The sequence below is a fragment of the Tetrahymena thermophila genome (genome assembly GCF_000189635.1).
Source record: "Tetrahymena thermophila SB210 genomic scaffold scf_8254220, whole genome shotgun sequence".
NCBI classification, from domain to species: domain Eukaryota; phylum Ciliophora; class Oligohymenophorea; order Hymenostomatida; family Tetrahymenidae; genus Tetrahymena; species Tetrahymena thermophila.
Genome location: NW_002476095.1, coordinates 3,059 through 4,918, shown reverse-complemented (window position 1 = coordinate 4,918; position 1,860 = coordinate 3,059). Strand labels below are relative to the sequence as shown.

Here is a 1,860-nt window from a genome sequence, read left to right as displayed (position 1 = left end):
CTTTTACTCAAGGCTAAGTTCCAAATTTGAGAGATTAGTGAACTTACTTAATGCAAAACCTAAGCTTGATGCACCTTCATTGCCAATTTAATTAAATCTTTTAATTATTTAAGAAAACAGATAAAGTTCATTAGTTTATTAGAAGGAAGAAATTAATTAATAATAAAGGCAAAAGTTGAAAATTAAAAAATAAATTAAATTAACAAATAATGATAAACAAATAAACTGTTTTTACCCAAGATCAAGTGCTAAATTTGAGAGATTAGCACACTTTGTTAAAGCAGAACCTAACCCTAATACACTTTCATCACCAATTTAATTAAACCTTTTTAAATATTGAAGAAAAATATATAGTTAATAAGAAGAAACATACATGAAATAATTAGAAATTTATAAAAATAAAAGCAAAAGTTGAAAATGAAAAAATGAGATAAATTAACAAACAAATAAAAAAATGCAAGCAGAATAATAATTATATATAAATCAAATAAAACACTAATAAATACATTTATATTAAAAGAGTTAATTAATTATAAAATTTATCACAATCCAAAACAAATAAAATATTTTTACTAAAGACAAAGTTCTAAATTTGAGAGATTTGTGCACTTTCCTAAAGCAAAACTTAAGCCTAATACACCTTCATCACCAATTTAATTAGACCTGTTTAAATATTGAAAAAAAATAGATAGTTTATTAGTTAGTTTAATAAATTAAAAATACAAAATGAATTAATTAATAATAAAAGCAACAGTTGAAAATGGAAAAATAAGTTAAATTAACAAGCAAATAAAAAAAATGCAAGCATAATTTTAAAAAAGCTAATAAATAAATTAAAAGAGTTATTTTTATTATTTAAAATTCATTTTTTTGGCAATCCAAAACAAATAAACTGTTTTACTAAAGATAAAGTATCAAATTTGAGAGATTAGAGCACTCTGCTAAAGAAAAACCTAAGCTTGATATTCCAATTGCATTAATTTAATTAGCCCTTTTTAAATATTGAAGAAAAAAAAAAATAGTTAATTAGTTAGTTAGAAGTAAAAAATATTAAATAATAAGAATTAAATAGATTAAAAATAAATGCAAATGCTAAAAATGTAAATATGAGTTAAATTGACAAAGAAAAAAAACACAAGAAGAATAAAATTAAATTAAATAAAAAGCTTCTTATAATTTTTCAATAAAAAAATATCACAATCCACAACAAATAAATTTTTTACCCAAGATTAAGTTCCAGATTTGAGAGATTAATGCACTTTGCTAAAGCAAGTCCTAAACCTTACACACCAATCGTACCAATATTATTGGATCTTTTTAAATATTGAATAAAAAATAAAAAGCTAATTAGTTATTTAGAAGGAAAAAGTATAGAAAAAATATGAAATAATAAGAAATGAATTAATTAACAATAAATCTAAAACTTGAAAATGGAAAAATGAGTTAATCTAACAAACAAAGAAAAAAAATACAAGCATACATTATAAAAAAAAGAAAAATAAAATAAATAAATTAAAGTAATATTGTTTTAAATTCATTTTTATATTAAAAATATCACAATCCAAACTGTTTTTACCTAAGATTTAGTGTCAAATTTGAGAGATTAGTGCAATTTGCTAAAGCAGAACCTAATTATGATGCACTTTTATCATCAATTTAATTTTTACTTTTTAAATATTGAATAAAAAATAATAGTTAATTAGTTGGTTAGAAGGAAAATATTAAATAATAAGAAATAAATAATTTAATTAATAAATTAATTTATAATAAAAACAAACATTTAAAATGAAAAAATAATTTAGACTAACAAGTAAATGAAAAAAAAAGTAAAAATAATCTAATTAAAAACTTTTAAATAAA

At 19.5% G+C, this 1,860-nt stretch overlaps 1 protein-coding gene across 1 annotated transcript in view; it reads right to left on the bottom strand. All coding sequences in view use genetic code 6, as the record gives it.

The window, feature by feature from the left end:
• Nucleotides 1–235: 235 nt before the first annotated feature.
• Nucleotides 236–1,860, bottom strand: part of TTHERM_001698320 (oxalate/formate antiporter protein) — a gene marked incomplete at both ends in the record, with an annotated part of 1,940 nt that continues 315 nt past the window's right edge. Inside the window, 6 exons of the mRNA XM_012800441.1 lie at nucleotides 236–325; nucleotides 574–663; nucleotides 902–991; nucleotides 1,224–1,313; nucleotides 1,577–1,666; nucleotides 1,850–1,860. The exon at nucleotides 1,850–1,860 is cut by the window's right edge and continues 103 nt beyond it. Coding sequence (XP_012655895.1) covers nucleotides 236–325; nucleotides 574–663; nucleotides 902–991; nucleotides 1,224–1,313; nucleotides 1,577–1,666; nucleotides 1,850–1,860 — 461 coding nt within the window. The remainder of the gene's footprint in view (nucleotides 326–573; nucleotides 664–901; nucleotides 992–1,223; nucleotides 1,314–1,576; nucleotides 1,667–1,849) is intronic.